The 26,923-nt window shown below is 41.4% G+C and overlaps 1 protein-coding gene across 4 annotated transcripts in view; it reads left to right on the top strand.

Annotated features, from left to right (window-relative positions):
* Window positions 1–21,921, top strand: part of TULP4 (TUB like protein 4) — a 148,156-nt gene extending 126,235 nt beyond the window's left edge. For 3 of the 4 annotated variants that reach the window (XM_021540430.3, XM_021540432.3, XM_021540431.3), the window contains exons 9-15: window positions 1,771–2,005; window positions 2,491–2,635; window positions 3,503–3,647; window positions 4,891–4,984; window positions 6,312–6,455; window positions 9,799–12,383; window positions 14,110–21,921. In XM_021540430.3, the coding sequence (XP_021396105.1) occupies window positions 1,771–2,005; window positions 2,491–2,635; window positions 3,503–3,647; window positions 4,891–4,984; window positions 6,312–6,455; window positions 9,799–12,383; window positions 14,110–14,226 (3,465 nt within the window). In that variant the 3' untranslated portion in view covers window positions 14,227–21,921. Of the gene's footprint in view, window positions 1–1,770; window positions 2,006–2,490; window positions 2,636–3,502; window positions 3,648–4,890; window positions 4,985–6,311; window positions 7,202–9,798; window positions 12,384–14,109 lie in introns of those variants that run through there. The other variant, XM_021540433.2, reaches the window with a different exon arrangement.
* The last annotated feature ends 5,002 nt before the right edge of the window (window positions 21,922–26,923 follow it).

Raw genomic sequence — 26,923 nt, 5'->3', positions numbered from 1 at the left:
CCAAACATTTCTACTAACACTGAGTTCTGCTAATCTTACTGCTCCAACAGTGCTATGGAATAATGAACCAGGTATCACACCTTTTACTGTACCACCAGCAAAATCATCTGCACAACCTGTTTGTTTCATGCTTTTGCCCTCAGTAACATCTTGGGATTTCCAAGCTGTTTATCACTGCCTATAAACCAGAGCATTAGCTGGTAAATGCTTGACATTCAAACACACATTCTTGTGATTTTTTGTGTATGTGTTACAGCAGTCTCTTGAGCCAGAAGTCCTTGTTAAAACAATGCAGAGCTAGAACAACTAATTTGAAATCAGTGGGGCTGACCCAGCTTAAATGAGAACAAATTATGCCTACAAAATAATAATTCAGCATGGTTCCATTTGGGTACTGCTAATCAGGGCAGTTTGTGCAACTGTAAATCATTTCATTTGTCAAAAAACAATAAATGCCTTGCTGTAACCATAACTCCTGGATCTCCAAAGATGCAGAGCATTTATCAGGCTGGAAGTCTCCAGTTTTTTCCATCCGAGATTCTCCCCAGGGTGCTTTCCATGTTGTTCCAAAGTCACCCTTCTCTAGAGCATCAGTGACAATTTCCTGGCTGTCAGGGAAGGCAGGGGAGGGGACAGGATGGGCTGGATGAAGGCAGCAGTTGGCTAGGAGGCCTGGTGGGGGTCAGAGGGCAGTACAGGGGCACATCATTGCCAACAGTCCTTGTGTCACCTCCTAGAGGAGATGCGAGGATGCAGCGTGGTTGTGGTGCTGTGTAGCTGAGAGGTGGGAGCAGGGTTTCCAGAAGCCATGTGCTTGTCCTGTTTCATGCCTGTTTCTGGAGCCTCATCAGCACTTACACTTGACCTTGGCTCATTCCAGTCACCCACTGAACCTATGTTGTCAGCCATGCTTTCAGTGCTAGGCAAGGCACCCTCTCCCCTGTGTACATTCCTCTTCCCCCCTCCAGCCTGTGGACCACATTATAGGTCACTTCTCAGCTTATACCCATTTGCCAGGTTAAAGAAGCCTGGTTTTTTCCATAGCTTTTTTTTTTTTCTTATAATTTCATTTTAAAAGAAACTCTGTTGACTTATAGACATTAATAGTATTTGTGTTACACTGGCTATGTTGTCCTAGACAAAAGCAGTCCTACTGCTTTAGGACTGAGTTTTTCATGGATTCATACAGTGTGCTGGCAAGCAGGGCAAAGTAACCCAAGCTTTGTGTTTGTATTTCTCTACATGGCACATAAATAGGCCCTCAGCTAGGATGGGACATGTGCTTGGAAGTGATATAAAAAGTAGAAGCTTCTTCCAGAGTTGACAGCATTGTAGCATAGTGGCATAGCATGTACCAATAGTAACCAGGAATGGATCTGAGTGTCCAGGTTCACTTTGAGGGCCTGCAGGAGACAAGATTGGCTTGACCACATTACTCAAGTTCAAAAAGAAGTTTCTGATAAGAGCTGGAACTTGAAGACAGGTTTGTTGTCTCATTCAGTGCTCTGACCACAGGTTCAACCTTCTTTTTTGATGTAATTAGTATTACTTTTCTGTGTACAACTGTTTTTGACCTTACTAAATAACACACAAGCCATTCTGTCTTGCATGTGGGTCCTGCATAACTCGTGGAGTAACCTATACTAATCTTCACCTGCCAAATTAGAGTTGGGTTCAAGTTCAGTGACTTGTGTTGGAATTAAGTCACCACAGGAAAAAACCCCAACCAATATTGGAAAACTTTCTCTTTCCTTCCTCTGTTTAATTAAGCCTCCAATCCCAGACCCAAACAATATGAGAGATTTTGTCAGCTACCCAACAGCTGGTAATGAACGGCTTCACTGCACCATGAAGCGGACGGAAGATGACCCAGAGGTTGGTGGTCCATGTTATACACTGTACTTGGAATACCTTGGGGGACTGGTGCCCATTCTGAAAGGACGTCGTATCAGCAAGCTGCGGCCGGAGTTTGTCATCATGGATCCTAAAACAGACGGAAAAGCAGGTAGGATTCAGTTGTTGCACTGTGTAAAAATGATTTAGCAATACTTCAGATATTAAATCCTCAGGAGTTTTAAAAAATACATATATGCAACATGGATGGTGGCTTTCTGATATTTTTTCCTAGTGTGAAAAAAATCTTTAGCATGACCTAGAAGCTTCTAAAATTATACCCTTTCTGTTTTACAGAAAAGAACTTCTTGTATTCTGAGTAATGGAATATAGATTGCTAATTAGCAGAAAATATTCTTTAGTCTCAATTTCAAAGTCAGTTGAATGCTATTCATCCCTCTGAATGATGTTCACTTGAGTTCAAACCATTGGAAATTTGGAGTTTGAGGGCAGAGTGGAGAACATTTAATTTTACTCTGCAAAGTTTTATTTCAACTGCTGCCTGTAGATCAGGTTTATGCTTCTGATGACTGAGAATTATAATTTACACCAGTTTTCTGAAGCAGCACTTAAATTTTCTGGGGCCTGTCTTGATAGATGAAATCTATGGAAACAGCTTGATTTCCACTGTGATTGACAGCTGCAACTGCTCTGACTCCAGCGACATCGAACTCAGCGATGACTGGGCAGCAAAGAAATCTCCAAAAATCAGTCGAGCTAGCAAATCACCTAAACTCCCCAGGTAATAACGTCTTGGATAGTACTTCTTTTTCCCCAAGCTCCTCTCTTCCTCCCTACCTCTCCTTCCCTCTCTTGACACATTGTAAAATGAGAAAGTAAACTCCTTTAGGCACATAGGAATTCTCTGTAAGACTGGGGTCCTCTACAGGGTGCAGATCTGGGGTGATCTCAGAGACTAGCATAGAGCTGGACTTTGGGGAAGATTTCTGGGACAAAATGTGATGGGAAACAATAGAGCACAACTTTGCCTCAGGCAGTCTCAAAGAAAGATTTTATAAACTCTTCCACTTTTTCTTTTTTTTCTCTCTTGCCACTATGGAATATATTTTGTTCTTAAGCAGGCTGCTTTTTACTTTTGTTTGTTACATTTCTGCCAGTGAGCTCTTTAGGTGCTAGATCTGGTATTCTTGACCCCCCTTGTATAGTGGGAGGTAGAAATAACTTTTGGTTTAAGGTAGGAACACTGACAACATTTATGGAGCCTTTGTTTGCTGTATACTAACGTGAAAATCTGTCAGCTGAGGTGTCATGTTCTCATTTCTTGAGACTTTGCTCAAAGTCTGTACGCTGAGATCACTCATCTCTACACCTTTTAGGGATTACTGGAAAATACATTGTATCTGGCAGAACTGCTGTAAACTTTGTTAGATTAATTAGAAAGCATCTAGCATGAGTTACTGCAAGCGTGTCATGTCTTCTGTATCTTCAAATTTGACCCGTAATTCTCCATCCTATAGGCTCTACAGTCTTTATTAGTCACTTCAAGGACATCCTATCAGTTGTCTTCTTACATCTTTCCATTCAAAGATATGAGTTTGGTGCATTTTAGCTTATCTATTGTTGATTCCAAGTATTGTTTTACCTGCAGAATCAATATTGAAGCTCGCAAATCTCCAAAGATGTCACGAGCTGCACAGGAGATCTCAAGATCACCAAGGTTACCAATAAGGAAACCCTCTATTGGTTCTCCAAGCCTGACACGAAGAGAGTTTCCTTTAGAAGATATTACTCAGGTATTGTGCACATTGTTACCATACCTGATTCAAATGCATTTTTTCATGAGGCAATATGTTGTGATAGAGATCCAATGATCAGCAATGAAAAATTGCATTAAATTACATTAAGTAGATAGAACTAGAGAATTGCATTTTCCAGTTCAGCACTAATGTTTGAAAGTGCCAATGGAGTATGAGGTGTTGTTTGGTAAGTACCAGGACCAGTTACTTTTGTCAGTGTGAATCTATGAGAGAGGTTTCATTCTAGGTGATGTTGTTAGTTTTTTGAAAGTGTATGTGAAAAACTTCATCAGTTTCCAGACCCACTTAATGCCACCATAATTCTTTGCTTTGCTAGGGATTGCAGAGGTAAGGAAATGTTTGCTTCAGAGGACCACATGATCTGTTTCATAATTAACACAAAACAGTCTTAATTGGAAGGAAGGAAGTAAAGGAATTACCACTTTGTGCTTTTTGTGGTGTTCATGTCCTCTGGGTAAATGAAACTTAGCAGGCTGTAGAACTGTCTGGTTTGTATATTTCATGAATAACAGCCTATGTTATTTTAATTTTCTTTTGTTTAGTTTGTTTTTTTCTGCTCTCTTGTTTAACTTTTTCCTTTTTATGAAAATTTCTAAACATTTACACAGAGATAGGACCAAAAGCCCTTCAAATATAGCAGAAGACCTGAGGCTTAGATCCTGCTCCTGATACAGCAGCATAACTCCTGGCCTTTTGGGGAAAATCTGTTGGTCTTTCTGACCCATAACATATGTACCATGGCAGCAGTTTGGGTAGTTGCTTTAGGAGCTGCAGGGGAATATATGTTTGCTGTTATGAGTAATTAATTTGTCTTGTTTACTGTTCTATAAAGTGATTCATGAGCATAGAACCAACGGGCATGGTGTATCAATCTCTGAATAGCCGTGGTCCTGCTGGGCAGGAGCAGCAAGTGCCAGAAAACAGACCTGTTCTCACTAAGCAGGCATTCTCCACTAAGTGTTGTTTGGATCTTCAATAGTTCTAAGCACCCTGTGGCTGATGCATACATCATTTCTGATGGTGTTAAGATATCAGAATGAGTCTTCTTAATGACTGTGTAAAACTGTTGCTACATAGGCACTTTAGGCTGTTTCAATACAATAAAAACAAGATAGACTGAAATTGCATTATCACTTGCAATAGCTTGATTGCTCTGCAGTATTTTATTAGAGCTTGATACAGATTTTATCAGGTTTTTTACCATGTTTTTGTTTTTCAGCACAACTACCTTGCTCAGGTCACATCTAATATCTGGGGAACCAAATTTAAAATTGTGGGTTTGGCTGCTTTCCTACCAACTAACCTTGGTGCAGGTAAAAGTAAACTGTTCATTTTTTTTGCATGTCAATTTCTTTCTAACAAACAAGAAACTTATGCCATGAGATTTTTTTAAGTGATCAAAAGGCTTCTTTAACAAAACACTTATTTTCTGTGTACTGTGGGGATTAGATTTTATTAAATTCACTATAACTAAAGGAGATTAAAATCTATAAGTACAGTAACAAGATGATCGATAAAATGCTAAAAGTCTCACTTGTAATAAAAAAGTAAATCAGCGGTTGAGTCCAGACCTCTGTTCTTACAGTTTATTTGAACAAAACCCACACAAATAAAAAAAGAGTTTTGTAAGAGGACTATAGAAATAATAGGTTTTAAGTTACTGCCATACAAGTGTTTTTAAAAGTCATATTTTTATAGTTATTCAGCTACAAATTATACAAAAAAGCTATTACAGCCTCATGCTTAAGACTTCAAGTCAGTGCAGAGCTTCGTCACTGATGCTCTGCTGGAGCATCAGTAGTCTGGTAGCCATCATTAACAGCAGCAGTTGTCTATCATCAACCTTTTTCTGGGTAGGCCAGTTCTGCCCAGTGGACCTGCTGGGAAGGAAGAAGGCTGGTTAAAAAACAGGTACCACCTCACAGAACTGAGCTCTGAACTGAAATATTAACACAAGTCTAGCAGTTTAATGAGCTCTTTAGAAAACTTACTTTGTCCTAAGTTCCATTATATAGTTGGGTCAGGAGTACATAAAGGGTGCCCTGGATACAGAATTAGGTGGATGGCTTTTGTGGCTATATGGACTGCTATCAGCAGTTGAATGAACACAGGTCATTCTAATTCTCTCGCTGCCAGTGGCAGATAGGGAAGGATATAAGTGTAGAGTAAATGTATAGTGATACTTCTTTCAAATGTTCTCCCAGTCTCCGATGGTTTGTGTCCCAGAGATTTCCTGAGCCAAGTGGGATTTCTTTGTATATAGTAACCATCAGCAGATTTCCTTCCTGAGAGTTTTCCAGGTTTCCCCTGTAAATTGGTAGCATCCTGTGGTGAAAAGTTTCAAAAGTATAATGGAAAAAAGTATTTTCCTTCCATAAAAATAGATGTGAATACAAGATGAAGTAATTATTTAATTACAGTGATGCTGCATTTAAAGAGAAATAGCTGAAAGCAACAATCTCTTTTATTCCATTTATGCTGTGTTACATAGTGATTTGACAAATAATGGCTTGCCCATGCGGATATATACAAAATAACAATATTCATAGCCCTTCTGTCTGTTTTGAATTGCTTCTTCCTTAGATTTACATGCTATTTGTGTAACAGACTTTTTTGTTTCTTGTTATGTTCTTTTTCTAGTAATATATAAAACCAGTTTGCTGCATCTGCAGCCCAGGCAAATGACAATATATCTCCCAGAAGTGCGGAAGATTTCAATGGACTACATTAACATGCCTGTCTTTAATCCAAACGTTTTCAGTGAAGACGAAGATGATTTACCAGGTAAGGAGGAGCTGGAGAGCTGCTTGTTATGGGTTAAGCTAGATGGAGGTCAGGTTGGTTGTGTCATGGTCCCATCTTGTAAACACACAACTCAAAACCATTTAGTCTGATGGGGTCCTGTAGAACTGAGTTAGAATAAGGCTAATATGTACTATGGACATGGTTTTCTATGATGTGTGGAAAATATAATCCATAAAGAGCTCCTTAGTTTCAAGTTCATTGGGAAATTAGTCATCTGCCAATTCATCTTAGTTTACTAGGAATTCTCCACAGACTAAAGCCTTGCATTCTGCATCTTGATAGGACAGAATTCTACTCTGTCAGAAACCCAAACAGGCTGTTCTTGAGACCTAATGGCATCAAAGCACAGACGGCTGATAGGAGCTTGGGCTGGAGAGCAGGTTCTCGTAAAACTCAGCCACCTGTTGCCAGGTCACAGGTTTTTGGAGCTATGGAAGTGGCTGTCATGCCAGTACCCTTCAAAGAAGAAGGAGTGTGAGCACTGCAAAGCAATTAAGAACAGTGCTAAAATCTACTGAAATAAATGGAAATGTTCTCATTATTTCAGACCAGGGTTTCAACTGCGACAGCAGCAAAGCTTTTGTCTGACCCAAGCATCCGAGGAGTCCTCTGGACTTCTAAAGAAATACTTGTCTGTTTCAAATTAAGCCCATTTTTTTCACAATCTGGGGGACTTGGCCTTCTTAATTTCTGTCTACATGATGCTCACTTGTAATGTCTGAAGATAATAAGTGACCATATATATATATATACACACACATATATATATGGTCACCTATATATATATTTTATATTTATATATATATATATAATTAATAGGAAGCACCCAACATTTTCTAATATGAAAGTCGGTCCAAGCTGTCAGAAAGTAATATAAAAACTAAATATAAAAGAAAAAAGTTAATACAAAGTTTTCACATCTCTTCCTGAAAACTGGGTTGAATCTGCACTAAGAGATGAAATGGTGCTCATAATTGTAGGTACATAGAGAGAAAATTATTGGAGACTCCTGCAACAGCTCCTTGAAGAGGCTAGTAAAAGGATTATAGTACCCTGTCCTTCTAACAGCCTTCCTCTTGTCCACTTTTTCCTTCTAGTTTCTTCTGAAAATGTATTTCTGACTTAGTAAATTGTGGCAAGTTAAATCTTCAAAAATGTTTTTGGGGATATTCTTTCTAATGCCTATATATAAAGCAAGAAAGGAAAAAGTACTACTACTAAAGGAAAAAGTATTGCCGGGTAAATAATGATTACCTGATAGATGAAAAAAACCATAGTAGAAAGCTGCTCTTGGGCAGTACCATGTTCATAGTGAGGTACACTTGGGACAGGTGTTTTTTAATGTAGTCAGTAAAGATTTGGCAAGACAAATGCACAGTGAATTGATTTAATTTACAAAGCATGCAAACTAATCAATTAAAAACCATTGGAGAAATGAAGAAAACATTGGATTTAAACACTCAAGAGTAATAAGCAACACCACAACAAATGCTATTTTGTTGGGTAAGGCAAAATGACAGCAAGATTTGGGGCTGCTCAAGCCAAGCTAACAATTGAACCTCAGGCTCTGGCAGCTAAATTGCTAAGCCTGCAGACATCAGGGTGAAAGCATGGCCTGCCAGCCAAGCACAGAACCACAGAATTGCCTTGGGGTCAGTTCAGTTTGGCTTTTGGTCTTCCTCTAAAGGAATGAACTGAGCTACCATAAGTACTTGCCAGTGTAGCCACAGTGCTACCTGTACGTCTCCCACGTTCACAACTGATCCTGGCAGAAGCCTGATTTTACAGAAAATGTAATCATAGGGCATAGGTAGATGACTCAAATTTTAATTAGAAATTAATTAGGAACTGGGCAGCGTTTGGACGAGTCCTGATGAATGGATCTCTTACATGATCTGGTCTTGCAAATCAGAGGTCTCCACAGAATTTGGCACACTTAAATATTGATATAAAACTGGATAAAAATTGGATATGACACTAGATCTTTGGTATCCTTTCCTTCCACAAACCTACTGATACAACTCATCATTTTCCGTGATTTTTTTTACAGGAAGTTTAATAAAAAATAAAGAACTTGCAATATTCTTGGAAGCTCTAATATAGTATTTACTGTTCTCCCTCTATATCCTGTTTTGTTCCTTCTTGACTACTGCACCTCTACCTGGATCCAGTGTCCTCATTTTCCTGCTGCAGCTTTTCAGTGGAAATTCCTATTGGAATCAACCACTTTTTGCAGAAGGAGCTGCAAACAATTGAGCACTCTTCACGTTTCTAATTATGAGAATTTTTTCTTGCCGCATTTTCCCTTTTTCAATGCCACATGTGGGAAATTTTTCCTAATATACATATGCTTCTTTATACATTTCTGATTGCAGCCAGTCCAAACATTAATGCTGCAGTTGCCCTGACTACAGTACCCACTTCTTGAATCATTTTGGCTTCACATCTATTTCCTCATATTTTCTCCTTACAAATCTGAGAACTTGTATAAATTTTGTCTGCATTTCATTCCATCATATTCCTCTCTGTTTCAGCTTCCTTCCTTTTGCATTGCTGATTGGTTTGTCACCCACTATACTCAGCTTTTCCCAACTGTTGTCTGTGTTCTCCAGTTCTCCCAAGCTCAGCGAGTCTAGGAATACTAGATATTATACAGTGTCTGCAGTGCAAGTCTTCAACTTTCTTAGCCTCTGCTTCTTTTGTTTGCTTGTTTGCTTTGTTCAATTGTTTGTTCATGTGTTTATTTACTATCAAAAGTCCCTCCCTGAAAACTAATGAGTCCTGATTTAGCAAAATTTCTCTTGATTGAGCAGAAGTAGTTGAAACCTGATGATGAGTGAATGCTCAGTGATATAGTGACAGTCCATGGTGATCATAGTGCAGGCTGAAAGCTCGCTCACAACTTGACCTCTGAAGTGCCACTCCCAAGAAGTGGCTTTAAAGCTGACCAGCAGCTGGTGCAAGTAGCTCTTGTTCGATGGGAGTCACGGGAGATGGGCTGGTTTACGTGTTCCCACTGAGGTCTGATCCACCGGTTTTGGGAACAGGTGGCAGAGAGTCCGTACAGGTAGCAATAGTTTGAAAGGCCCCTCTGTGGCGGGGGCAGGCCGGGGCCCAGGCCCGCCGTGGCAGGGGAGGGATGCTGGGAGCGATGCTGGGAGGGATGCTGGAAGGGATGCTGGGAGCGATGCTGGGAGGGATGCTGGGAGGGATGCTGGGCGGGATGCTGGGAGCGATGCTGGGAGGGATGCTGGGAGGGATGCTGGGCGGGATGCTGGGCGGGAGTGGAGGTGGTGGTGACGCTCTGTGTTGTCCCTTGCAGTGCCCGGCGCCCCCGGCGCGCCCGCCAGCAGCCCGCCCTGCACCGTCAACATCCCCATCGCGCCCATCCACAGCTCGGCGCAGGCCATGTCGCCCACGCAGAGCATCGGCCTGGTGCAGTCGCTGCTCGCCAACCAGAACGTGCAGCTGGATGTGCTGGCGAACCCGCCGGCCGAGGCGGGGGCCGAGGGCCCGGGACCCTTCCCGGGGGCTCCGGGCCGCTTTCCCGGCCCCGGGGCGGGGGCGCTGGCCGTGGGCGAGCTGGGCCGCCCGGCCCCGCCGCCGCTGGCCCCGCCGCCCCCCGCGCCCCCCGCCATCGCCCTGGCCGACCTGCGGGACCACGGCGACCGCGATCATGAGCCCCCGCCCAAGGCCAAGGCCCCGCGGCCGGGGCCGCCGCTGGTAGAAGGGGACGCCGTCATCTTCGGGGCCGCCCCGGAGCTGCCGCTGAACAAGATGAACCCGCCGCCTCCCTACCCCGGCACCATCCCCGCCGTGCCCGCCACCCCCCTGCCGCCCCCGCCCGGGCCCCCACAGCCGCCCCTCGATCTCTGCCTCAAGAAGGGCGAGTTCTCCCTCTACCCGGCGGGGCACTACCAGACGCCGCTGGGGTACGAGCGGATTACGACGTTCGACAGCAGCGGGAATGTGGAGGAGGTGTGCCGGCCTCGCACCAGGATGCTCTGTGCCCAGAGCACCTACACCCTGCCGGGCCCCGGCAGCTCCGCCACCTTGCGCGTCACAGCTGCCGAGAAGAAGATGCAGCAGCCCTGTGCCAGCGCCACCTTGAACCGGCTCACGGTCCCCCGTTACTCCATCCCAGCCGGGGACCCGCCGCCCTACCCTGACATTGCCAGTCAGCTGTCCCAGGGCAGAAGCGTGGCGCAGAGGCTGGACAGCAGTATCATTCATGCTACTCTGCGCAGGAACAGCAGAGAGGCCGCCCTGAAAATGGCTCAGCTGATGGATGGTCAGAGAGCCACCTTGCAACTTCCCCCTAAGGCCAAGAGCAACATTGTGTCAGCACAGTACCAGCAGAGAGTGCCCACAGCCTTGTACACCTGCAGCCAGTGCAGCAGTGGCGGCGCTGGCAGCAGCAGCGGTGCGAGCGCTGGTGGCGCGGGCAACATCGCTAGTGCCAATGCTGGTAGCAGCACTTCCAGCATTGGTGGCATGAGACCAGATCTGAGCACAGGGAGCGGATCCCAACACAGCTCTGTCATCGCTCACTCTGTCAGTACTTCACCTCTGGCCTCCCAGTCCTCCTACAGCTTGCTGAGCCCGCCTGACAATTCCCGTGACCGAGCGGATTATATCAACTCCGCTTTCACGGAGGATGAGGCCCTTTCTCAGCACTGCCCAGTGGAGAAATCTGTACGGCACGTACCTGTGTCCTTGACAGAGGCTACCCTTAGTGTAAAACGGCCACCGCCGTACCAGTGGGATCCTATGGTGAGCGAAGAGATATGGGTTCCTCAGGAAAGGACATCTCAGAGCTCAGTGCCCAACCCTCTAAAACCTCCCCCGCTCATCATTGGTCAAGCTCAACATCTGGATATGTCTCGAGTGCCATTTGTTTCCCCCAAGTCTCCAACCAGTCCCACTGCCACTTTTCAGACGAGTTATGGGGTTGGAGTACCTTACCCAGGAAGTTACAGTGCCCCACCCCTTCAGGGAATGCAGGCCCCCTGCTCCCCCAAAGAAGCTCTGGCCCCAACACAGTTTGCACAGCAGGAGCCCACAGTTGTGCTTCAGCCAGGTTATTCATCCAGCCTCCCCTATTGCCCGTTGCCGCCCATGTACCCGGGAAGCAGCACTTGCTCTAGTTTACAGCTGCCACCGATCGCCTTGCACCCATGGAGCTCCTACAGCACCTGCCCACCCGTACAGAACCCCCAGGGCACCTTGCCCCCCAAGCCGCTCCTCGTGGTGGAGAAGCCGGTGATGTCTCCCCCACCAGCAGAGCTGCAGGGCCACGTGGGCACAGAGGTAATGGTGGAGACGGCAGACACTTTTCAGGAGGTGCTCTCCTTGACAGAAAGCCCGGTTCCTCAAAGGACAGACAAATTTGGCAAGAAGAGCCGGAAACGCCTGGACAGTCGAGCTGAGGAAGGAAATGTGCAGGCTATCACTGAGGGCAAAGTCAAAAAGGAGGCAAGGACACTGACTGACTTCAATTCACTGATAGCCAGCCCTCGGCTGGGGAGGGAGAAGAAGAAGGTCAAGAGCCAAAAAGATCAGCTGAAGTCCAAGAAACTAAACAAGACAAATGAGTTTCAGGACAGTTCAGAGAGTGAGCCAGAGCTTTTTATCAGCGGAGATGAACTGATGAACCAGAGCCAGGGCAGTAAAAAGGGTTGGAAAACTAAAAGGAGTTTGAGGACAGCCAGTGAGCTGGATGAATTCAAGTGCCGGAAGGCCAGTGAGAAGGAGGATGGGCGACTGGGAAGCCAAGGCTTTGTGTATGTGATGGCCAACAAGCAGCCACTGTGGAATGAGGCAACGCAAGTCTACCAGCTGGACTTTGGAGGGCGAGTCACCCAGGAGTCAGCAAAAAACTTCCAGATTGAGCTGGAAGGACGACAGGTAGGAAGGGTTGGCACACGCGTGCTGGAGTGGGGGCCAGGATGTGGGAAAGCTATGCCAGGAATAAGCTGTCACTCACGCTGCAGAGTGCCTCTTGCTTCTGTCAGCTGTTCATGAAAAAAGCTTTGCCATATGGTTGATAATAAACAGCTGTCAAAGGTCTAAGTTCAGCATGTAGGGTGAAATTCAGCTGTAAAGTAAATACACAAAATATGTTTGGTCTTATTGCTGTCAGACATGGGAACAAGGGCCTCCTTTAGTCTGGCTGGCTCTCACTGCTGAAGGTTTTGTAATAAGCACAGTAGCTCTCCACAGTGGTAGCTGCACTTGCCATCAATAGTGGTTGTGGATGGCAGCTAATTGAGTGAACACCGCTCCTTTCTTGCCTTCACAAAGGTTAGCCAGGCAGCACGTAGCTAAGGCAGTTAGTTTCCCTGCGTGCCAAAATTTCCACTTGTGAGCAGCTACCAGGCCCCTGGGGTTAATGGCTCTTAATGCTAGAGGAGGGAGACACTGACCCACCCCAAAGCAAAGTGCTCCTGGACTACTTTTGAACCGCCTGTGGATAGATGGATATAATGGCTACTTCAAAAAATCGAAACATTTAATTTTGGCCACTTCTACATGAAACCTACGCTTGTAAGTGGTGCTAATTAGCAGGATGCTGGACTGACATTCAGGAGACTCATACTTATTTCCTTGTCCAGTTTTAACTCACTTTTGGTTTACTAAAGATATCAAGGCCCTCAACTTCATCTGATTTAAGTTGGGAGTTAGATGTCTTAAGTATCCAACATACACGACCGGTGGAAGTCTTTTGATTTTGCTTGTAAGCTCAAAGGCAGCAATCAGAGCCATTTGTACCCCTTTCTTCTTCAGTTAAATGGCTGTGGCTATGTCCCCATGGGCAGCTGTGCAAAACCACACAACCAAGGGGTTTTTTTTGTGTTGGAAATAACAAAGCCTGCCTTGGCTTGTACAGTCAGTCTCCAGTCTAGCTCAAAGATCTTCACTGTAGAGCAAATAAAATCTGTATTTCTGGTGAAGCGAATGAAAAAATAGTAATAATAGCCCAAACTTCAGATATTTCCTGTGGAAGAGCAATGAACGACCTGACTAGTTTTGCTTTTTTTGTATTTCAAACAGCTCTCACTGCCCCTTTGCTAATTCATTCTTGCTGTAATTATGTGCTAGTGAAGATATTTTTACAGAGGGAAACAGAACTGCAAAGAATGAACACCTTATCAGCTATGAAGTGTTAAAGTAGGGAAATTGGTTATTCCCCTTCCCTGAAAGCTCCTTTCTTTGAAAACAAAATCTGTTTTCCTGATGGGTTGATGGTAGGATACTTCCAAGGGAGAGACTGATACTTTCCTGCAGGAAGCATGATGCTGGTGTTCCCACATCTGCTAAAGTAATTGGCGACAAGCTACTTAAACCAATGCTGTATGCAGTCTAGCATATTTTATCAGTTTACTCTGTGGAATGAAATATTGCAGTGAAATACTCTATACAGACAAAGAGTACAGTGCTTTCACTATTCTTTGGCATCATACCCCATTCCATCTGTAGCTCCAGTCGTATTAACTGAGAAGGGGAGGTGCTCCTACAAAGCAGAAAAATTTTGCTCTTACTCTTCTCTTACTCTTTGTTTCCTTGTCTGTGGTTAATTTATTTTTGACCTTGTTCTCTTTTCCCTTCCTTTTCCTCTTCCCCTGCTTCCCAGGTGATGCAGTTTGGAAGAATTGATGGCAATGCTTACATTTTGGACTTTCAGTATCCATTTTCTGCAGTGCAAGCCTTTGCTGTTGCTCTGGCTAATGTGACTCAACGCCTCAAATGAAAAAGCAGAGACTGGAGAGAGGAAAATGTTGACCTTCTCATAAAGTCCAAACCGGAAAATGTCAGGGCAGCCTGCTTTAGGTGTGCAGAGATGCCTGGGAGTTAAGAAGGCAGTAAAACTGGAAAAGTCTTTTGGTGCCCACCAGAAGGGCATTAACTCTAATCAGTCACGGGGTGGAGGGTGGGGGGCTGTTTTCTGTTTGTTTGTTTGTTTGTTAGCTTGTTTGTTTTCTGGTTTCTTTTTCTTTTCAAGCGTTGTGCTGGGTCTCAGAAAGAGCGAAGGGTTGAGAACCATTCAGTGTTACGTGGAAAAGTGTGGCTTTTGGCTTGTTGTGGTGGTTCTGCTGTGTGTGCTACAGTAGCTGATGTAAGCTCATGGGGGAATTAAAACAGACTGCTCTTTTTGATAGACTGCCTTATCTCATGCTGTTCTTTTTAAAACAGGGAACATGACTTTTTTCTAGTCCAATTTGTACTTCTACTACTAAAACATCAGTGATGGCAGCAAAAAAGTAAAAAAAGAAAAGAAGCTATAATACTTGAAGACATGTGTTTCTTCTCTGATATTTGCCAATAACTGAGCACCACAGGTTCCAAGGAGGCTTTTGTAGGTAAACATTTAATTTTTAAACAGTGATGTGTTACTCAGAAGAGAAGAAATGGTTCCAGCAGGTGTTTGTCATGGTTTAGGAGTGGTATTCTCCAATTTAATCTTTCCACTGAAACACTTCAAACCATGCACCACTTGCTCACTGTCCCCTCCCCTTTTCCCTTCCCTGAGGTAGGATGGAGAGGAGAATTGGAGGCACAAAAGGTAAAGATCACAGGTAGAGAGAAGAACAACTTACTCCAACAGCAGTGAAATAAGGAAACAAACAGTAACAGCAGCGATGTTAATAACAGAGTGCATGAGAGGCGAAGGATTCACACGCGTGTGCTCACCACAGGGGAGCCTCTGCCAATACCTGACTGTGTTGCCTCACTATGGGACCCCTTCCCATGGCCCCAGAAAATAGTCGCAGGTGGTATAGAATAACCTCTGGGTTCTAGCCATGCCCTCTCCTTGCTACTGCAAAAATTAACTCTGTCCTGAGTAGAACCAGGGTTTAAAAACCCACTTTATCAAAGAAGTTGATGTCTGCTTGTTTTGTGTGCTGTTAAGGAGGATAAACATCTTCCAGTAGGTGACAGAAAACTGGAGAGGAAATAATCATGAGCGTTGCTTTTTTGTTCACATTGTTCAGCAGTATTCTATGATTTGGCCTGTGGCTATGAGAGGTACAGTGTGATCGGATGTACCTCTGAGGCTGTGCCTGTGCTTGCTCCTCATTTCAGTGTGTTTATACCACATAAACAAAGCTTTTCCAGCAAACATAAGACCCAGTGTATTCAGTCCTCTTAGCAATCAGTATCAATCAAGTTCTACAGCAGTGCTTGAATTAGGAGGGAGACAGAAGTGTAGCAAGTCATTACAAGAAGAAATTTCATCAGGGAAGCAAATTCATTGCAGGAAACAGCATCATTGCTGGCTGGAGGACAAATGAGTTGAAAGAGAAGGGAAAAATTGGTCAGAATTATGTCTTTTGTCACCCACCTTGCTACTTGCTGCAACTAAGAGCAGGAAGCCAGTGTCTACATGGAGTGTGACAGATGAAATCTTAATACCAGTAGTATGACTCTGCAGTTCTCTCTGGTGCATATGTGGACATGTTGAGCATTTCACAAGGTTGCTTGCACAGAACAGTTTCTTTGTTGTCCATGTGTTGTGCACATGTTTACTTTTTCGTCCTTGTCAGCAGTTTGCTACAGAATATGTTTTGATATGGAAGTAGTTTGACTGACCCCCAAACTATTAATATAATTATTTGGACATTAGATTACAAAAAATCATAGCAGATTTTTGTAAAAATCGATCTTTTGAAGTTAAAGGCCCGCTGGGAAAGATTTGCTGGTTGAGATGTCAACAGCTACTTTGTCTTTCGTCCACGGTTTGGCCTTTTTACTAGAAAAAATCTGTATAACTTAAGATGAATGCGTGTGATTTTCTGTCTTTGTTTTTCTTGAGTCCTAGTAGTAGGGCTACAAATGCGTGTTGCATTTGATTTATTCTAGAGGAACATTTCACATAAGACCCTGCTGTAGTAGAAATTACCAATATGCAGTGAGCTTTTAACTTGTGCCCTGCTGAGGTTTCCAGAGCTGGACAGCACACAGGAGCAATGCCAGTAGAGAAGTTTCAGCGAATTGCCAAGGGATAGATCGGATAATGCTCCACAGGTTAGGTCCAGGAAAAACTGCCTGTGAGATGGTGTTGTTGGAGGGAGGAAGGAGAAGTAGGAAGGAAGGAGTGGGGCAGTAGATAGTACCATGCCTGTATTATCCCAAAGCTTTGCAGCTTCTGCTTGTGTGTGGGAGTGGTCAGGCTCAACATTACCCTTGGCATCTATCAGATTGTTGTTTTCTTTAATTAATTAGTTTTGTTTCCTTTAATTGTCTGGGCCCACTTGTCTTCTTTTTCATGTGCTTCATTTATTCAGCAGTTAGATTGCCTGTATGTATAATGTGTGTGGAGCACTGGAACTGAAATAGATTTGGTTCTGGTCCCTTCAAAATCGATGGAAATGTTTCACTTGCTGATTTTTTATTGAGGAAACACTATTAAGTTCTTTGTCTGTATTGAGTTATATACTGTAAAAACAGGAGGTTGAATTCTTAGTCCACTGATTCCAGTACACAAGGAGGGAAGTTGGCCGATGAGAAGCCTCACCTACCCTAAGGTCTGTGCTAATCAGCTGTACCCTAATTAGTGTTTGACAGGCACACAGTGAACGCTGTAAGACAAGAAACATACCAGGGCTGGCTTGTTTGCTTGCTGAGGGAAGGGCCACTTAGTCATATGTCAGAAATACTCAGCTGGAAGAACATCACCAGCCAAAATTATTAGGATGTGGAAACAATGTGAATGTTATTCTCTGAAGAAAACCTAATCTGAATAAGGACTTCTGCTTGCAGTTTCTTTAACCTTCCAGGGAAGAGTATTCCAGTTCATTTTGTTCATTGCCAAATTTTACCCGTTACCAGTAGTTTTATTCTAATGGAGAACCAAGAATTGAAACCAACAAAACAAGTAACAGAGTTAGTTATTTGGTTTCATTGGTCCAGGTCATGACTGCATCCTTCTGATGGCACTCACAAAGAGCCTTGGCATAGAAAGAGCTCTGGTTTCTGCCCCAGCAAAGAACAAGGGATAATTACCAAAAAATTGGGAAAATAAATGCTATTTCCAACATACTTTCCATTTACTTGTCAGAAAATTCTATAAGATAAGGTAGTCTTTTATCTTTTTGAAAATAATTTAACCGAGTCTCTTTAATTAAATATTTTAATATGTAGAGAATCCCCAATATTAGAGAGAGAAAATGCTCTGAAATATATAGAATTTTAATGAAAGGAATGGTCAATACATAGAAATCTGAGTGTGCAACTGGATCCTAAATTATAAAAAGAACAAGTGAAAGTCATTTTATTTTCATTTGAGATACAATATAGGAAACAAATGTAAGAATATCCCCACTTATTCACTTTAATTGTGAAGACTGCTATTGTATTAAGCCAAAAGATCGATATTATATTTTCTATTTTGTTAGTAAAACCCAATTTTTCTCTAGGTAACTTAAGTACTTCTAGGAAGAATGTAGGAAAGTGTTCAGAAATATCTAGTTCTTTTATACATGCAGTAATTTCCATTAAAAAGGATGTTACGGATGTTTTTTTCCAAAACTTTTTTTTCTTCAGTTGTGCAATAATTTTAACAGTCTAGGGAGTTTGTTTTGTTTCTGTTGGGTTGTTTTTTTGTTTTGTTTTAGTTAGGGTTTGATTTTTCTGTAGGGAGTTTTGAGTGGTTTTTTGAAGATTATTTAATGTAGAGTTCCTGTTAATGTCCAAAAACCATTTTTTTTTTTTTGCATAATGTAATGAGTGATTTAGGGATTATTTTTTTATTATGTATCAGTGAGTTATACACACTTATTTATATTTAAAGACCATCTTTGTAAGCAATTTTTTGCTAACAGTTATATTTTGCTGCAAGAAATTAAAAATGCTTATAGGAAGACCTGGTTTTGCTGGATAATATGTAAAAAATTCATAATGCAGGCAAAAATATTTTTTGGCAGCTAAACACAATGAGTTTGCAATGGAGAACTGTGCGGACTACAAAGAGTCTAGGTGAGTTCTTTGGCACCTGCAGAAATCTGTCCTCTGTTTTCTTCCTCTATTTGTAACTATACTCTGGTTGGGAGTAGCTTAAAAAGTAGAAGGCATGGTTTGCTTTTTCTTGAGGTACAAGATAAGGTGGGTTACATGATAAGAGAGGGTGTAACGACACAGGCTGCTTGTAAAAGAGGTCACTGTAGTTTAGTAGGATTTGGCAATGGCATCATTTTATGCCAGGTGGAGGTACAGGCAAACTAGCTTGGAGTAAGCTGAGCACAAGGAATAGTGTAGCAGTTTCCTCTGAAGCATTTTCCTCTGCTCAGCCTAAAAGTGCTCCTTCTGCAGCTGGGCTCAGCTGGTTCCAGCACTGCCACAGTGCTTCTGGCAGGTGCTGCATGGAGCTCATGGAGCTGTGCCCTGATGTTGCCTGCAGCAGCTTTGCCTCTTCAAGATGCTCCACAGGAGACCTGTTGGAGCAGGTGTTCCTCCAGTCATCCTTCTAGGTCTGCTCCAAGAACAGCATGAAGCTGCCATGGATTTTGGCTGCAGCAGCTTTGAGCAGAGAGAGCCCTGATGCCAGCCAGCAGCCACGGTGTCCATCAGAAGTCAGAATCTGCTATGCTGGAGTTGCAAAGGGATTAAATCAAAAACCTGATAATTTTGAAAAAATAGTGGTGATATCCTCAGAATATTATTATCTACTTAAAGTCTGGCATAAATAGAGTAGCAAAATTTAGCTTTAAACAGTAAGAATACAGATTTCTCCAATACTATGAGAAGGTGGGGGGTAACAAAGGAAAGAAAAAGGAATGATCACATTAGCAATTTTGCACTCAGTTCCAGAGACCAAGGTAGCATGTGCCATGGGCTGCCTGAATATCAGTAAATCTGCACACAGGTTTATCTCAGTTACAAAAGTTTCCTGTGATGCAGCCACAAGTAAAACAGTGATTTTATGAAGATGCATGAAGGTCTACATGTGTCAGACAAGGATACCAAACTTTGCTGAAGCCTTCAGCCTAAACTTTCCATAGATCCAGGCTTTCCTTGGAGTGTCTTTTTAGTGTCCTCTCAGAAATTACAGATTTTGGAGCTTGCCTGATTGTTGCCTCAGACAATTTCTGTGCATTTGCTTTTTGCAGCCTGATGTGTGTGATCCTATGTTACCTTGGTGCCCTCTTACCTCCCAGAAACATTTTACATCCTCATATAAAAAGAGCAGCAAGTGCAAAAACTGATTTGATTAAATGAAAGGGGAGAGAAGACACAGTAAATTTTCATTGAGTTTTAAGAATGTGTTTCCCAGGCAGCAGTTAGGAATTGCATGTCTGCAGGGCCCAAATTACTCCAGACCAGTAAATCAGACTTAGAGATTGGTAAGAGATGAGACCCTTGTGTGGCATGCTGACAGAGGGCCAACTTCCAGCCTCACTACATGGTTACACCAAGATACATAAGAGACCAGAATGCAATCCAAAAGGTACTTCCCTGTTACTGTGTGATTATAAGGTAAAAATGACTTGTATGACCCATATATATCCACCCAAGGAAATTATAGGGCATTAGCCAATAGCTGTGTTGACAGCTCAGTATAACCCCCCCTTGAAGAATGCTAGAAGTAAAATCCTGGCCACAGAATAGTCATTCAGATTTTTGACTTTTATTCCTGGACAGGACAGGAGGGCAAGTTAAGGATGTTATTCAGAGATTGGCATAATAGTTTTCCCAGTGTAAGAGACCAAGTCACCTATACTGCTTACAAAAGTGGGAAAATTCTAGTAGACAAATTGTTTTTTGTGTTCATGTCTCTTCCCCTTCAAGGCACAAACCTTCATTAGTAAATACCAATTTAGAGTCTTGCTGTCCTTGGGAGTAGTCTGCAGGGAGGCACCAGAGGTCCTCTTTACAGGATTGGAATTTACACGCACCGTTCTCAAAGGAATAAAATTAATTACTACTTGTGAACAATGGTCTATATGAATTATTTTGTCTTTGTATTTATTTAATTTTCTTCTTAAGAAGCCCTACAGAGATGTTTTTAAGATTGAAGGACTGCTTTCCCTATTGCCTGATATTACTGAAGATATATCAGGAGTTTCTTTGGGCAGTTTGATTGTTGCTGCATCTAGAAAAGTGTTAAGGCAGAAGCAATTAATGAAACAAAAGAATGAAATAAGATTCAGTGAAGCAATTCTTGCTAAGAAAATGAAAAGCTTTACCCTTTAACTTTCGATTCTGCAAATAAATAGGTAATGAGAAATTTTTGTTTCAAGTCAAGTTGATTGTTTGGGAGCACAATGCAAGTGCACTGGTTTGCTGTCATAGAGCTGACTGCAGGATCAAGAAAACATAATTTTGTGAGACGAAATTAAATAAATGAAAACACCAAATACTTACCTATCCAGAATGTTCAATGAAAGTTTAGAGGTGTGATGTCAAAGCCTGCCAGTCTGTTCTTAATCCTCTGGTTTACAGTTTTAAAATGTGGACTGATTCAGCAATTCTAAATCCTGACAAAGGTTGTCTATTTTTTTAAAATTTTATCTGAATGGCCAAGTAGATGGCATAAGATACAGATAAAGATTAAAGTAATAATGAAAGAGAAGCATTTTGGAACAGTGTGTAGACACCTGAGTTTCAAGTATTTCACATAAATAATGCTCGGCCAGTAATTCTTACCTATGTTGTTTGAAGCTATTTGTTCAGAACTTTTCTAACTTGCCCTTTGTTTTTTTTTAGTTTGCTAGATACTTGATTTGCCTTTGATTGTTTTTCATTTCTGTTTCACTATTTCAGCATTTGCTGCTTCTTTTTCTGTTTGTGTGTTGTGTGTTTGGGGAAGGGTCTGTTCAAGATCTCGTTGTTTATTGTAGATAAAATATATGGTGTTGTGGAATAGCATGGGGATGCATTCGACTGAAAAGGCACTGTAGTGTTTCCTGAAAAAGAAGGGGAGTTGCATTTGTTTATAAATGCATTATTTTGGTACTATAACTTTAAAAGTGATTTGGGATTTTTTTACTTCTTTTTTTTTGTTTAGTTTGTTTTTTTAATTTTTCTTTTAAATTTAATGAGCATAGAGTCATGCAGGTGCATGCATTCTTAAGTGAGCAAGCCCAGCATGTTTTTCTTAAGGCTTTTGAAAATTTGGTACACCATTTGTGAACTTTACCTACCTAGACTATTTTTAATTATATTTTTTTGAATCTCCTTTTTTTTTAATCCTGACTATACCATGTTATACTTAGTTTCCATTGTACTTAAAAACTACCCTGATTTGCCTCTCCTTTTATGTATCTTGTGAAACAGATGTTGCAGGAGGTGCCTAGAAAGTATTGTTGGCCCTATAAAAGTGTGGTTTGTCCAGATTCTTTACTGTCTACATGATTGAGAGATGGACTGATTGCCCTATTTTTCCTTGATGATTTGGAGTTGTAAGAGTTGTCCAGCTGTTGCTTAATAAAATTTTGCAGACTAGAAAGTTGCTGATTTGTTTCTGTTGCATTCTGCATCTTGTCAAGCACCAAAATAGTTTTAAAGTAGATGATAACTCTGTGCTGGAACAACCTGAATCATAACCAGCCAGATGCCATTACACTTCCTCTTTTCAGGAACCGTACCCACAAATTACACTGAATGTGGTGTGTGTACCAGCCCCATCATAACTTGTGTTGTTCATGTGAGAAGATGGATGGCAAAGTTTTTCTGGTGGTTATGTTCCTGTCTGCCTGGATATCAGCTGGTTCTTGTGATATTTCTACCATGCTTCCTTTCCTTTCTGAAATTACCTTTAGGGTTTGTGGTACTTCCCATCCTGTCATTGATAAACTGAAAACCTTAATGTCACCAGAAGGGATTTTCTCTGTCCTGTCATCTGTAACAACAAATGCTCTGGTGGCCAGTGTTTATTCTCTGGTTTCTTTAAAAAAATAATTTTGGGAACAAAGAAAATGAATAAAAAGGTAGCAAAGTAGCTTATCTTGCCCGATAAACATCCCAGCTATGGCAATGAGAAATGAGAAAATCCTAGCATGGATCCTCATAATGGACCCAGGTTACGATTGGAGTTTTGCAGGGGTCTGTGCTGGATCCTCACCTCTACACCATATTCAGGGGTGGCCTAGAAAAAGTTTGAACATTGTGCTGCAAAGTTTATCGATGATGTGAATTACTCAAAATAGTAAAGGCAATGGCCAATTGTCAAGAATCTCAGAAAGTCTTCATGAAACTTAACAATGAAATGGCGGATGAAACGCAGCATAGGTAAATGTGAAGTGATACATGAGGGGAAAAACCAATCCTAACTTCACATTTGCAATAGTGATCTCTGTTACTCAGGGGAAACCTTTTGACAGAATGATAGTGCTCTGAAAACATCAGGTTGGTGCCCAGCAGCAGTCAAAAGAGGAAACTAAAATATTGGTAATGATTGGGAAAAGAGCTGACAGCAAAGCAAAAGATCACTGTATGAAATTGCAGTTCATTGCAAGTACTGTGCAGTGCTGGTCCTATTGTCACAGAAAAGAGGAGAGATCTAGAGAAGATGAGAAGATTCACAGAAGTGCAGCAGAAGGCACAAATCAACATCTACATGAGGAGTTAGTGTGAAGTCTAGAACCCTTCACCCTGGAAAAGAAACAGCTTAAAGGAATTGCTAGAGAACCACCAGAACAGTGGAGTAGTGTTGAAAGGTGGATAGGGATTTACCTGTTGTTTCTTCCTGCAGAAAAACTAGGAACTATAAAATGAAAATAAAGTGAAATACTAGAGGGGAAGAAAAGCAAACAAAAGGAAGAAGTTCTTCAAGGAGGTGACTAGTCAAAGCCACTTTGCCAAAGGATGCTGTGATATAAGGAGTTCACAAGAATTCAAAGACTGGGAAAGTATATGAATGAGAGATCCATTGGAGCATGAAGCAAACTACCATTGGAGTTAAAAGTTCCTTAAGCTAAGAATAGTCAGATGTTGGGAGAATATTATGGGAAATACCATGTGAATTTGCTCTGTTGTCATTCTTTCCAAGGACTCTGCAAATGGCAATTGTAGGAGACAAAACACTGGGCTTTACTGGAATTTCAATGGATGAGTGTCACTGTACATCAGCCTTTCTAAAGCAGGCCTAAACCTGGAGTGCCAAGCTCTGGGGAGAGGAGAAAAATAAGACTCCCAACCTCATGCCTGAATGCTTTGCACTGCAGCTGTGAAAAGTCCTCTTCTAGCTCAGAGGAGGAGTGCTGGGCCCCTGCCAGTGTTCATTAAATTTTCCTTAGCTCAGCTGAGGCATATACTAGGGTTATCTGATGAGTTTTCAGAACAAACTGAACTTGTACTAAAATGCAGAAATTATGAAAATAATTGTTAAGTTTGGAGACAGAGAAATGTAACAGAAATACAGCTTCTGGCCATGGCACTCTGCTTTGGCCTTTTGTTTTTTTTTGCTTTGGCTATAGTGCCAGTGTTTACCTGAATTAGTATCTGGCCAGCTGAGCTGAGCTGATATCACAGTTTCCTTATAGATCAAGGTTCCAGAAGTTTTCTGATTTTTCCTTCTTTGTGAAGGATATTGACTTAAAATACAGTCATCTTCTGCTTCCCTGCCCTTTTTGTGTTAATTTGGGGGTGTTCTGGCAGCTACAGCACTGGTAAGTGATTCAGTCACGGTAACAATCTCTATCTGCTTTGCTTAAGGAAACTGAGCAAGTGCAGTTTGGTTTGTTGTTCCAGAAGGTCAGTTCTGGAATGCCTCTTTCTGCTGGGTGCAATCAGCTAAATTAACACATGTTGTCACTTGCAGTTTGTAAATAAACATCAGACTTGTTGCATCACCTTCTCCACTTGTTGGAACAGAAATGTGAATAAAATAACACAATCTGTAACTGGGTCTGGAGAGAGAAGGAACATGAAAGGAGGCAAACAGATCTGGGGAAGTGGTTATTGTGAAGAGCTATTGAAACATGCCAGTCTGGAAACAGCAGGTGATGCAAATGCAAAATTTATCAGTAACAGGGGCTGCAGCAAACAAATAAAAATACAGACCTTTAGGAAAATATCCTAAGAAGGTTCCTTTGATTGTTTTCTTGCCCTGTAGTGGGACTAATAGCGTTTACTTATTTATATATATTATTGTGGTGGTTGTTGCTAATAAATAATACAATCTTGTTTTTATGATTTGAGTGAACAAAAGGGTGATTTATGCCTACTGCTGCCTGTTGTAGAGATCAGGATGTGCAGGCACTGAGGGAACAATATTTAATCTGGGGCTTTTAAAAGACAATCAGTTAATACAGCAACTATACATATAATTAAGTTTGTATATACAATTTAATAATTACTGTCTAGATCATAAACTTCACCAAGACAGGTTATTGCTGTTGATGTTCTCTCAGCAGTAACATATTCCATTTTATATTGGCATTCTTACCAAAATAACTATCAATAATAAAATAGCAATCTTTATTTACTGCTAATTTTTTCAAAAGCAGCCCAGCTTTCATTATGCAATTTTAATGGCATAGGAAGCCAAGTAATTGCCTAGTTGTGAGAGTAGTACAAGATCAGAAAAAAAACCAACCTGGAGCACTTCATACCAGTCACAATTCATCTCAGACCTTTCATCTTGCTCCTATCCATTATAGATGTCTATTGCATATCCTAATTTTCTGTTTTGTTTATAACTGACAAATTTCAAATCTTTGTTAGATCAAAGGGAAATCTGTTCATCTGGGGGAATGTTTTGCTTTGTTGTGTCTCCTGATACTTTTATCCTTTCCAGCTGTTCCACATTTTCTTCCATTTATCACTTCCCCATGGATAAGGAGGAAAGTTAGATTTGAACTCTAGGAAGTAACATTTCTTTGTCCTCCTTTCTTATTGCTCTCTGTGGCAATAGTCCTTACTCTTAAAACAAGAGTTAGTCATTCCCTTTGTTGCAGTTTTTGTGAGACTAATATCTTCCTTTTTCTTTCAAAGCCATTTAGTTATTTTTAACATTTTTGGATTCTGAAATAATGTTTCTTCTAGAGAAGAGTCTGTATAAGGCAGTTATAGCCAAAGGAAGATGCTACAGGTGATTTAAATGTCATTGAGTTTTCTAACTGCCTTATGGAGAGGCAGCCAAATGCAGAGTCTCATCTGCAGAAGTCATGTAACTCTGATTTGACTTTTAAGTGACTTCTCTGTCTCATTTATGATTTTTCTAATGAGGGAAGCATCCTTGTTTTCATCAGATCTATGAACATACCTTAGGATTTTTGTACTTGAGCTGATGTGGCAGCTAGTGTTGTCTGATGTGGCAAACAGCATATGTTGTCACTTGTAGTTTATAAATAAATTTCAAACTTGTTATGTAATTTTAACAGGTTTTATTTGTATGGCTTAGAGGGTCTCTAAAGCAAAGATTCGAGTTTTGTTTATAAACCCACTACTAGTATTGTTGTTTATATGATACTAATAATTTTATCTGAAGTTTAAACAATGCACAGATAAATTTTTGAATTTTAGTAGATTTGTGTCAAGAGAACACAAGTGTGAAAAGAGAGAAGACATCTTTCTAAAACCCACAGCACATATAAAATTCACATTGGGTGTTCTGCTATAAACTTCAGGAGTTCCTGATGCTGATAGTGTTCTCTCAGGCCATAAACTGAGAGAGCATCATCTGGAGAACTGTCAGAATCCACAATTAGATTCCACTTTTGGAGATTATGGAAAATTCAAGCAAGAGTAAAAATGGCACAGACTGAGACACTATCATCAAAAGCACTGCAGTTTGTGCATGACAAAAAAGTTTTCCAAAGAGCAGGGCAGTAAATCTTGAGAAAGGAGAGGTATCTGGGAAGTCAGGGAAGATGTGGGATGGGGGACCAGTAGCATATGAGGCAAATGTCAAGTAAGGACAAAAAAACCTGAGTAGAAGCATGAGCATAAATCACTTGTATTCAGATATATCAATGCAAAATGCACAAAAATGGTCATTCATGACATCATCACTAGAAAGATAGTTGTCATTGAAGTTTTTTTGTTGTGGAAATTTTTACTGTATGAATATTAAATGTGGAAAGAATCAGAATACAGTGGTAGATGGTGAGAATGATGGCCTCAAGTCTAAATATTCTGAAATAGAAAATGTTGCATGCTAAGAGCAAGTCCCATTCCATAAGAAAATATCTTTATTTATTCAAAGATAATAAAAATTAACAACCTCATAGAAAGATTGCTGGCATCTCTAAAATTATAAGCAAGCCAATGAAGAAAATATCTTAGATGTGCATCTGGATAGGTCTGGAAGATTAAAACATGGAATTAATGAAGATAAATCAATATTCATGATGTGCCAAAAGCTGTTGCATGAATCTACTATGTGTGTATTCCTGAGTGCAAGACACAAAGTTGAAAACAATTTCATCAAAAGAAAAGATTATTAAAATTATTTTGACAACTGATGATGTCAAGTCATCAGTCTTTAAATTGGATCACTACATTCT

Source organism: Lonchura striata, chromosome 3 (assembly GCF_046129695.1).
Source record: "Lonchura striata isolate bLonStr1 chromosome 3, bLonStr1.mat, whole genome shotgun sequence".
NCBI lineage: Eukaryota > Metazoa > Chordata > Aves > Passeriformes > Estrildidae > Lonchura > Lonchura striata.
Note: the sequence above shows the minus strand (reverse complement) of the source record. Positions and strands in the feature narration are given on the sequence as shown.